At 42.4% G+C, this 13,942-nt stretch overlaps 1 protein-coding gene across 2 annotated transcripts in view; it reads left to right on the top strand.

The window, feature by feature from the left end:
* Positions 1–13,942, top strand: part of TTC7B (tetratricopeptide repeat domain 7B) — a 247,564-nt gene that overhangs the window by 109,849 nt on the left and 123,773 nt on the right. For both annotated transcript variants that reach the window (XM_044230241.1, XM_044230240.1), the window contains exons 7-8: positions 4,188–4,360; positions 12,557–12,620. In XM_044230241.1, the coding sequence (XP_044086176.1) occupies positions 4,188–4,360; positions 12,557–12,620 (237 nt within the window). The remainder of the gene's footprint in view (positions 1–4,187; positions 4,361–12,556; positions 12,621–13,942) is intronic.

The raw sequence follows: 13,942 nt of genomic DNA, 5'->3' as shown, positions 1-13,942 counted from the left end.
TTCAATGTTGCCAGAGAGTTTAAAGCTGGGCCAGGCTCAGTGACTCCTGTTGTAGGAAGTGAGGCTGTTTCTTCATTTTGGTGTCTTCAGAGTTTGGGGATGCAGATATCCGACTCATGGGGCCAGATGACGAATCAATAGGCTTTCCTGGAACTCATGGGGGCGAGACAAAGGAGCAACTTTACACTCCCCCACCCTTCCCCCAAGACCTCACTTGGTCTTTGGTATTTATTTATATACTGATATGATTTGGGTGTGCCTTAAGAAGTTCAAACCAGACATTTTGATTTGTGGAGTTCTTTAAGGCAAAAAATATGGGTAAAAATTGTTGCCAAGTGTCTTTTCTCTCAAATTGACCTACTAACAACATTTCATGATACTTGTCTGGTCAGCATGAACAGCTCCTTTTAAGACTTTGAAGCACAATAAAGTAATCGATGATATTGGCTAGTGTTCTTATCATTGTTTTAAAAGCTGATTAAAAAGCCAATCTTTCAAAATTGCTTAAATGTGGAGCATTTGTCCATATTGTTGATTCAAAAACATATATATTTTATTAAAGCGATTAATGGTTTTTGCCCTGTTAGAAGGTGTGAGTGCATTGACTACTCTGTGGGCCATCTACCTGCTGCTTACATCAACACTACTCTTCACAGAATTAGAGAATATCTTCCATTATTGCCTAAGGTTTCTGTTATTTGGATCAATGTACTTTAACTTCTAAAAATCCTGTGAGGGGAGATTCTGAATAAAGACATGTCAGGAAGTGAGATAAGTTTCTTCAATTATTATTTTCTTTTTTCTGAGACATGCTGTGTGGAGACTTCTGAAGAAGGCTGGGTAGACTGGAGTTGCCCTTGCACATTTTCAGCTGTTAACTGGTTGGTGTTGACATGAGGGGAGTCACTTCCTCTCTCTGTTGGACTTGCGGTGCAAGTAAGTAGGCCTTTGGTCTTGGTTGATGAGTCTCAGGTGACGTAGGTTGAACTGCTTACAATTCCTTGCGTGCTCAGCAGAAGGTGTGCATCAGAATTATCTGAGGAACTTTGACAAATGCACATCCCTTTTCCTGACTTCAGAAATGCCAGCTGAGTAGGTTTGGGGCAGAACCCAAGAATCTTCTCTTCTCGTTTCCATGGGGAATTGTTTGCCTTCCCTAGCTGGGAAGTACTTCAGGGGCCTTAATCACTGGTATCTTGGTCTACAGTAGCCATCAGAAAGCTTGTCAAGTTAATGCTGCTCACAACTCTGTGATTCCTTTGAGATTAGTTGATCGTTGCAAATTTATGATGCTCTTATGAAGTGAAAAATTTACCTTGTAAACTCTGTCAGGGGGTGAGACCATAGCTGAGAAGGATTTCCAAGTCCATTTACAGCAACCCCACTCTTAGACAAATACTTCAACGAACTGAAAGCGGGTGTTAGAAACAAACATTGTACATGAATGTCTGTAGCGGCACTGTTTATGCTAGCCAGAAGATGGAATCATTCCGAATTTCTAGCAGTTGATGACGAGATAAACAAAATGTGGTATGTCCACACAATAGAGTATTATTCAGCCACAAAAAGGAATGATGCACTGACCCAGGCTACTACATGGGTTAACCTTGACCTCGTGATGCTCAGTGAAAAAGCCAGTCACAAAAAGGCCCCGTATTATAGGATTCCGTTAATAGGAAATGTCCCCAATGGGCAAATCTGCAGAGACAGAAAGCAGGTTAGTTGTTCCCGGGGTCTGGAAGGAGGGAATGGAAAATGACCACTGAAGAGTACAGGGCTTCCTCTTGGGGTGATATTCTGGAACCAGGGAGAGGTGATGGTTGCCGAGTACTGTGAATGTACTAAGTGCCATTGGGTTATACATTAAAATGGTTAAAATGGTGAATTTTAGGTTAGGTGAATTTTACCTCAATTAAGAAAATACATAACTAAACAGATTTAATGACCAAGTTTATATATTAAGGTTTGACTTCTTTCTGGCTCCCTTCCTTTCCTTCCTTTCCTTCTGATTCTGTTACCAACAATTTGTAAGCATTTCAAGGGCAAGCACGTAAAACCCAAGTATAAGAAGTAGAAGGTCTGATCACTGTTGGTGACTGTGCTGGTCATTTCTCATATTCATCTCCTGTTCTGAACTTCACGTGAGCTGTCAGTGCACACAACCAGACAGCCTTCCTAGTTGCTTAGTGCAGTGGTAGAACGACACATTTAAAATATGCTGAGTGAAATAAGTCAAGCAGAGAGAGTCAATTATCATATGGTTTCACTTATTTGTGGAGCATAACAAATAGCATGGAGGACAAGGGGCGTTAGAGAGGAGTAGGGAATTTGGGTAAATTGGAAGGGGAGGTGACATGAGAGACTATGGACTCTGAAAAACAATCTGAGGGGTTTGAAGTGGCGGGGGGGTGGGAGGTTGGGGTACCAGGTGGTGGGTATTATAGAGGGCACGGCTTGCATGGAGCACTGGGTGTGGTGAAAAAATAATGAATAATGTTTTTCTGAAAATAAATAAATTGGAAAAAAAATATGCAATCACATCAAAACCTCATTTTAAAAGTCTCTCTGGAAGATTAATACCTGGAAGTAAAGTGAGATCTAGCACAAGCTGTCGCATAGTGGGCAAGCAGACTGTGGAGGGCAGAGATTTTTGTAACTTTAGAATCCCTGTCCATGGCAGGTATATTCAGAAAATGAAGCTCCTTGTTCGTTTTTTTCCCTTTGACATTTTTTTTTTCTCGGCTATAGGGAGTCGAGGTTATTTTTGCCCGTTGATGCTTCCAGCAGAAGTCATTAGCTTATATGACTGCAGGGAGATTGAAATGAAACTATAATGGAAGGTTTAAGAAAACAGTGCAGGAACTGTTTAGGTTCTGAAAATTGTATTCTTATGAGATCTTTACAGATGGCTCAGTTGGGGATGATAGGAGTGCACTTAATTTCACATTTTTATAGACATTAAAGCCAGTGGGTCTTACTTGGGAATAATCAGGAAAATTTGCCTTTACCCAGTGGTTATCGGAAGCCACTAAGCTAGTGATTTGGTTGCATTTAAGTTTCCTGGTGGTGTTTTAGGCGATTTCACGTGGATGAAAACCTAGCAAAGTTCTCTTCTGGAACATAATTTATTTAAAAAGTCTCACTCTCAGGAAAGATCCGCACTCTTTGCCTGCGTGTTTCCAAAGAACATAAAAACCTTGTGGAAAAACCTGATGGTTGAAGTTTTATTTTGCCACCTTTGGCTGATCGTGGGGTAGCACGGGCCCCGTTGAGGTGCACCTGCTTCTGTTCTCAGGGAGATTTTGTGGGGGCTCTTTTTGTTTTTACTTCTCTTCTTTATCACTGGAAGATTATGAGGTAAGTGAACGGATATGCTAACAGAATATTTCTAGATGTCACATACCCCCTCCTCCCATTCATCAGACGGGGCACTGTTCTACTGCAGAGAGCTCGAAAAGCATAGTAGTCATTGTCTAACTTAGGATGACAAGATCCAGATATGTCTGGGTTTTCTCAGGGAGGAAAGAGATACCTATGCAGCATTGCAAAGAGGTCTTTCTTGATCAGTAGCCATACTTGCCACTTTGCTTTCTCTTTTGCACAGGCCAGCAGTAGCCTTTGGGCTGGAAGGCCCAGGGTACACTGAGAACAGGGCGCTGAGTCCCAGGACGGGGCCACCATGGGACTGGCCCTTGGCACTTCAAAGAGGGAAGGCATTTCCGAAATCTACACTGGATACCATCTTATCAGCAATGAAGAGCTTTTTTTTCCCTCCCCTTCAGGAGTAACGTCTTCTAGGTTGAGCACCGGCTTTGTGCCAAGTTTGGGTTATTTAGCAGGGATCTGCTGGGAGGTGATGAAATATTTTGCAATTAACCTATGATAAGAGCTTTTGGAAAAGAGCTAAACTAAAAGTTTCGGTTGTTTCAGAATATCACAGAGGCAGGATGGCTCGAAGGGCATAGACTTTTTTTTTTTTTTTTTTAATGGTTCAAATACCTTAGTGTATTTTCTCTCCTTTTTTGTAGTAAAATGTTCATCAGAGAAGTAAAAATCTTTAATCATGAGTCTTGGAATAGTGCCTAGCACAAAGTGATGACTGGAAAATATTGACCAAATGAGCGAATGAGTGAAGGAATGATACAGAATGGACTCACGGCTATGCCTTTGCTCCTTTGTGTTCCCAGACAATAGCCAGGCAGTTGGCAGAGATCTTGTTGCGGGGTATGTGTGAACAGAGCTACTGGAACCCTCTGGAGGATCCGCCCTGCCAGTCACCTCTGGACGACCCTCTCCGGAAAGGAGCAAACACAAAAACCTACACCCTCACTCGGAAAGCCCGCGTCTACTCAGGAGAGAAGTATGACCCTTGATGTCCTCATTCGTAGGTTAGGGGATGGGAGGAAAACTCAAGGATGAGTAAAGTTTGAGACAGATTCTTCCCCTAAAAGAGAACCAGACAAACAAGTCCCATTTGCCAGTTTAATGGAGATACTCCATTCCTTTTAGTAACCTCAGTAGATCTGTATACCAGTGGGTACATTTTAAGTAGAAAAATTCTCTCCTCTCAGTCCTTGGCTACTATTCTTGGCCATCACTATTGGTCTTTCGGATTCTCATTCTGTTTCTTCTAAGAACCCTAGCATTAGCCAGTAATCAGTGACAAAGCTGTTTGTAAGCCAGAGTTAGCCTTTTTTCTTTTCTTCAGCAATTTCTTGATTCTTTTGTTTATAAATTTGTTTTAAACCAAATTAGCTATAAGAAGAAAGAGAATTAAATAATTTGTAAATGACTGGAAGGTGACATCTCTTTTGAACTTTTTAATTTTTTTAAATTTTAAATCTGGGACAGGGCGCCTGGGTGGCTCAGTGGGTTTAAGCCTCTGCCTTCGGCTCAGGTCATGATCTCAGGGTCCTGGGATGGAGCCCTGCATCGAGCTCTCTGCTCAGTGGGGAGCCTGCTTGCTGCCCTCTCTCTGCCAGCCTCTCTGCCTACGTGTGATCTCTGTCTGTCAAATAAATACATAAAATCTTTAAAAAAAAAAATAAATAAATCTGGGACTTGGCTACCTTGGAGGAAGGTGGGTTCGGGAACCTCTACAGCCTCCATGCGGGCCTTCCCCAGCTTGGGAAGCAGGAGGTGGCAGGCATTGACCATGAGAGGGGCCAGGAGACAGGAGATTGTTGACTCACTCTTGATTCCTCCCCTTAGAGTCTCACCCTCCCATCTTTGCCGGTTCCTGCAAGGAGGAGGCATGATGGCTCTTCAGAATCTCTCTGTGAGGGGAAGGGGGCGTGTATGAATAAGTATGGAAACCTTCCACAATGGTTATCAAATGAGAAATGGCAGAGAGACTGCAGGCGGCTGCTTCTGAGGCTCCAGAGCTGGGGCGGGGAGGGGGTTTTGACTAGATGCTTACTGCATGTGTGACTTCCGGAAATGATTGTCGCATTTTCAAAAGGGACAACGCTTCTCTGGCAGGCAGCCTCCTCTTAATCCCCTTATGTTGACCCTGGCATTTCCCTCCCTCATCCTCCTCTTGTTCAGACTGCATTTCTTACATGAATTCAGAGAAGCGAGCCTATTCTTAACTTTTTCCCTAAGTTTATTTTAGTTTGCGCTTAATCCCCCTTTTAATTTAACCCCCCTTTTTGTGGCCTTGTTGAACCATGAGTTTGCTCAATTCACAGCCTGTGTTACTCCTTAGTCCTTATCTGAATTCACAGAACATCTGTTCTAGCAAATCCCAAACTCTCACTTTAAAAATGCTGAACCCTCAGTATGAAGTATTTAGAAGCAGTTTTGGGGTTCATCTTGAAAGTGAAATTTATATCCTAAGAATAGGCCTGAGTTCTTTGTTTGTTTTCTGCTTCTATGCTGCTTAGTAGACGGATATATAAGGTTCCAGGTATATTGAGAAACTCAGTTCCTGCTCCTTCCCCTGATCAAGCTGGAAACATGGGTAGAGCTCTGTGTTTCTTTGGGTGTTATTCCAATGTGGCTTCATCCCTTGAAGGCAGAAAAGCTCAGGATGCTGGCCATTTCTCCTTTATTTTGTGAACCACTCAGACTTTGTTACTCTCCTGATGTCAACAGCCCCAGCTGTCCAAGGAGAATTATGGAGGCAACATGAAGATCTAGAAAATGCAATGACAGTTAAAGGGAGATTCCCCTACCAGGACTGGTTGCTGAGTCACAGTTTCATTCCACACAGATACAGTCAGGTTTTTTGTTTTGTTTTGTTTTTACCATTTTGTTGAGATGTGATTCACATACTATACAGTTCACTCATTTAAAGTATACAGTTCAGGGGGCACCTGACTGTCTTAGTCAGAAGAGCATGTGCCTCTTGATCTTGGGGTCATGAGTTCAAGCCCCACATGAGATGTAGAGATCACTTAAATAAATAAAAAAAACTTAAAAAAAAAATACAGTTCAGTGGCTTTTAATATAGTCACATAATTGTGCTTCTGTCATCATAATCAACTTTGAAAATTTTTTTTACCCTGAAAATAAACCTAGTGCCCCTAAGGTGTCACCCCACTATCCCCAATCCCTTGGCTTTTTCATATGAATTTTAATATCAATTTGTCCATTTCTGAAAAAAAGAAAGAAACAAAGAAAGAAAGGAAAAGAAAGAAAGAAAGAAAAGAAAAGAAAAGAAAAAGCAGCTAGGATTTTGATGGGAATTGCACTGAATCCATAGATCAATTTGGAGGAGTATCGCCATCTTAACAATACTGAGTCTTCTGATCCATGAATATGGGATGTCTTTCATTTATTTAGGTCTTCTTTAATTTCTTTGAACAGTGATTTGTTGTTTTCAGAGTATAAGTTTTTTACTTCTTTCTTGAAACTTACTGTGTGTGTGCCTGCTATTCTTTTGGATACTGCCATAAATGGAATTGTTTTCTTAATTTCATTTTTGGTTTGTTCATTTCAGGTATAGAGAAATACAGTTGATTTTTTGTATTGATGTTATATACTGCAATCTTGCTAAACTTGTTCATTTGTTCAAATAGTATTTTAGATTCCTTAGGATTTTCCACATACCAGAATATGTCATCTGCAAATAGAGGTAGTCTTACTTCTTCCTTTCTAACTTAATGGCTTTTATTTTATTTTCTTCTGTAATTGCTTTGCCAGAACCTCCAGTACAATGTTGAATAGAAATGGCAAGGATTGGTGGACATCCTTGTCTTATACCTGATGTTAGGAGGGAAAAAGCATCCAGTTTTCCACCATTAAGTGTGAAATTAGTTGTGGGTTTTCATAAATACCTTTCATCAGGATGAAAAAGTTCTTTCTATTGCTAGTTTGTGGAGTACTCTTTATCTTGAAAGGGTATTTAATTTGGTCAAATGCTTTTTTTGCATCAATTGAGAAAATCATGTACATTCGTTATTCTGTTGATGTAATGTATTACATTAATGGATTTTCAGATGCTAAGCCAATCTTTGACAAATTTCATTGATCTTTTTCAAGAACCAACTTTGGTTTTGTTCATTTTTTTTTCATTTTTTGTTCATTTGTTCATTTTTTTCTATTGTGTCTCTATTCACTAAAATTTTATTAATTTCCACAATGATCCTTATTCTTTCAGTTATCATCATCAGTTCTGAGCTTTCTAGTTTTGTTTGTTCACAATGATAATTCTGGTTTATTAGGTAAGAGAGAAAGAAAGCCTGTTGGGTCTTGGGGCTCCCTGATCACCAGGACTCTCTAATTCGGCAAAAAGGATATTAATACCAATTCAGTTATACTGTTTGGCGGGTGAAAAAGGGAATCCACAGATAATGATTAAACCCCATCTTGGCCAATAGTCTCAAACGCTTCCCCTCCTTAGTCCCTTATGAGAAATACGAGCACAGAGCCTTCCAGCTCCAGCAGATCACAAGATCACAGAATAATGGAATACAGCAGAAAAGTGAGCTCTGTCAGAAAACTCCACTCCTTGTCACTGTGGCCTGGACCTGGGGTGGAAACAGGGTGCTCATTCTCTTGACAATCCTAGATAGGAAAGGGATCACATGCCTTGGACCTCTTTACTTTCTTCCTTCTAGGTCTTTCTGTGAGGAATCTTTTTGACCTTTGCTCATTTATTTATTAAAGATTTATTTATTTATTTTGGGGGGAACAGAAAGAGAGGGAGAGAGACTCCCTGCCAAGCACAGAGCCCAACGCAGGGCTCAATCCCAGGACCCTGAGATCATGACCTGAGTGGAAACCAAGAGTCAGATGCTTAACTGACTGTGCCACGCAAGCACCCCACTTTATTTTTTAAGTAAGCTTTTTATTGACACATAACACATACTGGAAGAAATACACGAACCAAAAGTATAAAACTTGATGAATTTTTACCAAATAAACACATTCATGTAATTAGCACCCTGATCAAGAAACAGACATTGCCGGAACCCTTGAGGCCCTCTTTGTACCCTTTCCTGATTACTGCCCCTATCCAAGGGTAACCATCCTGAGTCCTAGCCCAATCATTAGTATAGGCCATTTTTGAAATTTATATGAATGGAATAATATATTAAAAACTCGTCTGTTTAACTTCTGTCTGATATTATGTTTGAGAGATTCATCCGTGTTTCTACATGCAGCCGGAGTTTGTTTCCGTTATTATGAAATTTTCTGTATATACTCCAATATATTGATCCATTCTACTCGTGATGGATGCTAGAGTCATTTCACATATGGGGCTGCTTCCATCTCATTCAGGCCCAGGTCCAAATAGCTTGACCATTACCTTCTCAGAAAGGTATTCCCCAGTCACCTTATCTAACTGTCCTTTCTGAGCATTTTCTATCACATGAGCTCATTCATTTTTCATCGTAGCACCTAAAATACGGATTTTTTTTTGGTTTATCCTTCTTCTAGAATGTGCTGCAGTGAACATTTTCACACATGTTCCTTAGTGCACATACATCAGGGATGTCTTCCTGCTGTTGTGTTTCTCCTTGTAAAAAACACTTGAGATGGCTTAGATCATTAAACGCATGTTAGACTTCATGATTAGCACAAAGTAAGAAAGGAGATTAAAAACTACTCTTGTGTCAGAAAGTGGGTGATGAAAACATTTACCGAAAGCTGGGAGCCAGACGTGGTGCTCAGCTCCTCTGTAGGCCCTGCAGGAGAGGGTGACTGTTGTGGACTTCTAAATACAGGTCTGAACCTCCCTGAGCCAGGACACAGGGTTTGGGGAAGGATGACGACACTGTTGAAAGTGTGAAGATGAGGGCATTGAAGGGTCAGGAAAAGCTCCGGTGGCCTCCCTGTAGGCTTTGTGGGACTCTCCCAGTCCACTCCAGAGCATGGCTGAGTGGACTTGATCCGAATGAAGGACGCTTCTTTATCGTCACAACGGGGTGTTGGCCTGTCTGGAATTGTGTGCCAGGGTGATCCTCAGGTCGGACTAGCCGATCCCTCATAACCAACAGGTACTCTCAATGACTAATTTAAGTCCTTTTCCTTTCTTAGAATTTTTGTCCTTCCACACAGACCTGAGACTGAGGTACTTTCTGCCTCAGCACATTTAACGGTGTGACTCAGGGACGAAGCAGAGCTGCAGCCACTCTGGGCTTTGACTCTTTTTAGCTCTTATCCACTGGCTGTGGTTCGGAGGCTGTATTTCTCTGGGAATTCTCTAGGGGTTTCACAACCAGGCCTGGCATATTAAAACTAAAAAGGCAGGGGCGCCTGGGTGGTCCAATGAATGGAGCATCCGACTCTTGATTTCCGCTCAGGTCATGATCTCACCAATCGTGGGCTTGAGCCCGGAGTTGGACTCCCTGCTTGGTGGGAAGTCTGCTTGAGATTCTCTCCCACCTTTCCCTCTGCCCCTCCCCCTACTCATTCTCTCTCTCTAAAAATCAGTAAATAAATCTTAAAAAAAAAAAAAAACAACAACTAGAAAGACACTATTGCTGGGCCTTGGAATTGATGTTGTCATTTACACATAACTTCCTTGTGAGTTGGAGGTGTTCTCCTTGGAGAACAGTCGGAGCCCTCCTTGCACCTACTTGAAGTCTGCATTGACATCTGGATGGTGCCACTGACTTTCAGACATCCAGCTCATCATTGGTTGTGTAATAGCTAAAGATGACAGAAAGATGAACTGCATTTGGATAAAATTGGATTAATTTCTTTTGTAGGATGGTTTCTACCACATACAGTGACATTTTTCACCCATCTGGGGAAATTTTTAGAAAGGGCTGTGATCTGGCAGCCTTGGCAAGGTCATGATCACTATCCGTAAGTGAAGATTCTTGCCCTTGTTCCTTTTGTGTAGAGTCGGACAATGAGTAGATAAATTCATCCGAAGTAAGAAAATGAGCAACTTGCCTGAAGGTCAGCCCGGGAGTTAGTAAGGTGGCTGGGCCTGGGCCAGTTATTACCATCAGTTCTGAGCTTTGCTCAGAAGCTCTGTGCTCCCACCAGCAGCTTGTCCTAACTGTCCGTGAGCCCTGTGTGCTCCCTGTCCCTTCTTATCCTGTACCCTGCCCCTCAGTCAATGTCCTGTTGGTCTAGGCCCCCAGTTTTTCCACTCCACAAGGCTGAGGCCTGGGCACCCAGGGCTCTCCCCTGATGTTCTTGGGCCCACAGAGGAGATTGTCACAAAAGAGCCCAGTGTTTTCTACCATCTACCCTGAGCTCTATATCTCCTTCAACAGAGAACAGGGGAGGAATGGCCAGAGAGGGGGTCCAGAGAGTCCACACATAGTGGAAGGGGCGTTCTGGTGTATAGTTTTTCAGCATGTCTCTTAAAACTGCCGTTCCTCCTCTTCTCACTGCCCATTTCTTCCTGCCAGCTCTGAGAGTTTGCCACACTCCTGAGTCCCATCTCGCCTGCCTCAAAAGGAAGGGTAGAGGAAGTGGGATTAGAATCAGTTAATGTGCTACTTGTTAGCAGCTCTGGTAAAAATAACACAACTTAGCATTTAAGCAGGCTGCATGGCTCAGATGGAATTTGGGGATTATCCATGGACTGAATTGGCTGGTGTTAAGTCACAATTAGCATGGGCTCTCTTCTTTTCAATTAGTCTAGACCATGTAGAACTGGCTAGCCTCGGTGGGAAAAATGGTTAATGTTACTGCTCAATTGGTAAGGTCCCAGTGGTATGGAAGCATGGCCAGGATGGCAGGAAACGATTGCTGGGTGGACACACACACACACACACACACCACACACGCTTGGGAGCACTCTTCATTCAACGCCTGTAGGCTCTATTTCTGAATTGAAGGGGAAAGAAGAGTTCTGTCATCGAAAACCCCGGCTCCCCTCAAGCTACCTGTTTAAAGAAGTTCTCTGCAAATCCCAGAATGCTGCTCTCCACTTACAGGCCAGACTTTTCACCAAATTTTAGCCCTGCAAGGGCAATGGGAACCACTCCACAGGTGGTCTCCTTACCCCTATGGACGTCAAAGGTACAGAAAGAGAACCAGGTCCTGTGCTTTTTCTGTCTTGCTCTTCCTGGTCCTTTGATGCCATACAAAAGTTGCCAGCACTTCAAAGAGAACAAGTATTTATAATGATGATATGGAAGACTTTTTTTTTTTTTTTGCCATTTTGAGGGGTGGGGAGGATCATCCCATCTCTTAAATTAAATGACTGTGATGTTAGCACTGGGAAGATGTAAATTTAGTCTTTATTTGATCATCTCTAAAACATCCAGGAATTTTTTTTTTAACCAAGTTCATTTTTATTGCTCTCTTCTTTCATTCCGTGAAAAAGAATCGAGTTTGGCTCAATTGGTGATAACACTCTCAATTCTACTCAAAGGATTCTAGAGCTTTTAGAACAGAGGGAAAAAATGCTGCAAGTCTCTAAAAATCCTCAAAGCACCAAAAAAGTAGGCTCCAAAGGATGGAGGTTGGGGTCAGGCTTGGGGCTTTTTGTTGTTATTGTTGTTCTCTAATCTTGAGCAATATTGAGCTTAAAAAGCTTTTTCTTTTAATCCCAGATGTCAGAGCTCGGCTAACTTCCATAAAATAGATTAATAAGTCAACTAGCATTTGCATGCCACCCCATAATAGAACATGTGTGTTTAATTAAAGTGACTTGCCCAAGTTCTTACAGTATTGTAGAAATGATTCAAAGTCTAAAATTGCTTCCAATCTCTTAACTACATCTGAAGGACAGTATAAGATACGGCAGTTAGCAAGTGAGAGGTAAGAAGCGGACTGCTTAGTGATTGTCTACAGTCTACCCCCAAGATGGGTTTAGGAGAAAGTTTTATCACTGAGATGATGTCAGTTTGTAGCAATCTCAATTTCTGCCTCTATAACAGGCCTATATGTTCTCTGGACTTTTACTGTGGTTTTTATAGCTTGACTTCACTCTGCTGCCTGCTATTAAAATGCATAGTTAAAATGTATAAATTCCATAGATTACCATAGAAATAAGCAAATTAATTCAAGTGTCAGATGATACAGTATATTTTGTGGTTCTACATAAAAATCTACCTTTTAATATTCAGTGCTATTCATCGTCGTGTATTTCATATGATCTTGAAATTGCTATTTATAAAATTCAATTTTCTTTACACAGCATTTTTTGTCCTCAAGAAAATACTGAAGAAGCCCTGTTGTTACTGCTGATTAGTGAATCGATGGTAAGTAGAATGTGCTTTCAAATTCTTCTCCACCCCCCTTTCCTACAGTCCTGTTTTTGATATGGTCACTCCATCAGTACAGTGGCTATTTTACTTGGGAAAAGAATACTTTCTAGAGGGGATACCTGGGTTGGGGGAGGGAAGGAACAACAGGGATTTAAGAAGAGGGATGTTTCTTTTTTTTTTTTTTTTTTAAGAATAAATAAATAATTTGTTTGACGCAGATCACAAGTAGGCAGAGAGGCAGGCAGAGAGAGAGAGGAGGAAGCAGGCTCAGAGCCCGAGGTGGGGCTTAATCCTAGGACCCTGGGATCATGACCTGACCAAAGGCAGAGGCTTTAACCCACTGAGCGACCCAGGCCCCAAAGAAGAGGGATGTTTCTTAATTCTTGGGCTAGTTAGAGGTGTCCCTTGTAGGTTAATCTCAGCCTGGACCATGGAGCTTCTCTTCGGCAAGCCATTACGGGCCATCTGAGTTCATTCATTTGTCCACTGATTACTGATAAGGACACAAACACGATTGCAGATAGGTAAACTATAGCTGAAAGAAGACCAAAGGAATCCTGAGAAGAGAAGGAAGTCCCCCCAGGGTAACCTTTCCAAGCCACCTCAACTTGCCTGGGGTTGGGGGAGGGAGAGTTTAGGGATAAATCAGTGGGTGGTGGCTGCAAAAGGCTGGGTTTTGTAGCAGGAGCCTGTTGCGCCCAGGCACTCCGGAGTCCCCGGCTGTGAGAGCCCACTCCTGTTCCCTGGCTCTGCTGTCATGAGGGAGTTTTTGCAAGGCCATTGGATTCCCTTGAAATGTTTTGTTAATGTCTGGCCAGGCTATCAAAGTTTACGTCTAGAATTTCATTCCTTACCATTTATTGGGTTTCTGCTCTGCGTCGTGCTAGGCATGACTGCCCAGGCTTGAAGCTGTGGGAGGCAGTCTGTCATAGTAGTCAGTCCCTTGGCATGTAAGTGGTGTTTGCTGAGCACCTGGACAGGACGGTGAGGCTCCTGGAACTGGGAAGGACCTAGATGTCCTCGTACGCATTCCCTCACACCATGAGTTGGGATCCTGAGGACCAGAACAGGAAAAACAGATGCATCCTGCAGTGGTCTGTTGCTCTTTCTAGATCAGAGTGCCTCCTCCCATGTCTCCCACCTCACCAGGCTGGCAGGAGGAGAAGGAGGAGGAACAGGAATCGTGACCGAAGCAAGAGGAGGTATTTGCCTTCTTCCCCAAGCAGGTGGTTTCAGTGGAGGCATGAAACACACCCAGCTGAAGAGGATTTAGAAATGGAGCCCAAGAAGAATGCCGGATGGGCTGAGTGCAGGAG

This window comes from Neovison vison, chromosome 13, assembly GCF_020171115.1.
Source record: "Neovison vison isolate M4711 chromosome 13, ASM_NN_V1, whole genome shotgun sequence".
NCBI classification, from domain to species: Eukaryota; Metazoa; Chordata; class Mammalia; order Carnivora; family Mustelidae; genus Neogale; species Neogale vison.
The sequence above is the reverse complement of the archived record's forward strand: the minus strand, read 5'-3'. Positions and strand labels throughout refer to the sequence as shown.